The 392-nt window shown below is 38.3% G+C and overlaps 1 protein-coding gene across 1 annotated transcript in view; it reads right to left on the reverse strand.

Moving 5' to 3' along the window:
- LOC119585654 (protein O-mannosyl-transferase Tmtc3-like) overlaps nucleotides 1-392 on the reverse strand; it is a gene marked incomplete at both ends in the record, with an annotated part of 116,247 nt that overhangs the window by 46,812 nt on the left and 69,043 nt on the right. Inside the window, 1 exon segment of the mRNA XM_037934330.1 lies at nucleotides 34-115. Coding sequence (XP_037790258.1) covers nucleotides 34-115 — 82 coding nt within the window.

Raw genomic sequence — 392 nt, forward strand, 5'->3', positions numbered from 1 at the left:
TCCCTCGATTCAACAGCATGACTCAGCACTTACAGCCTCGGTGTGTATGGGATGCACAGCGAACAGCAGGGACGCCAAGAAGCTCGACAGTTCAGGCAGGAACATGCTGCACATTCTGGAAACGAGAGAACGGGAATTAGTCGCCAAGGAATTAATATGAGAACCATCCGAGTGGCTAATAAAAATAACTGTCTTGTTAAAAATCTAATGAAATGAAATAGGAAAAACGGTGAAAGGCAAGAAAATAGAAACACATAAAAAACTGGAAGAAAGACTTTAGAAATACAAAAAAAAGAAAAGAAACGCAAGGGAGAAATAGGTAAGAAAAGTAAAATGTATACATACCTAAACACAAAATATATACAACAATATACACACCGAATAAACCTGCC

The sequence above is a fragment of the Penaeus monodon genome, chromosome 20 (genome assembly GCF_015228065.2).
Source record: "Penaeus monodon isolate SGIC_2016 chromosome 20, NSTDA_Pmon_1, whole genome shotgun sequence".
NCBI lineage: Eukaryota > Metazoa > Arthropoda > Malacostraca > Decapoda > Penaeidae > Penaeus > Penaeus monodon.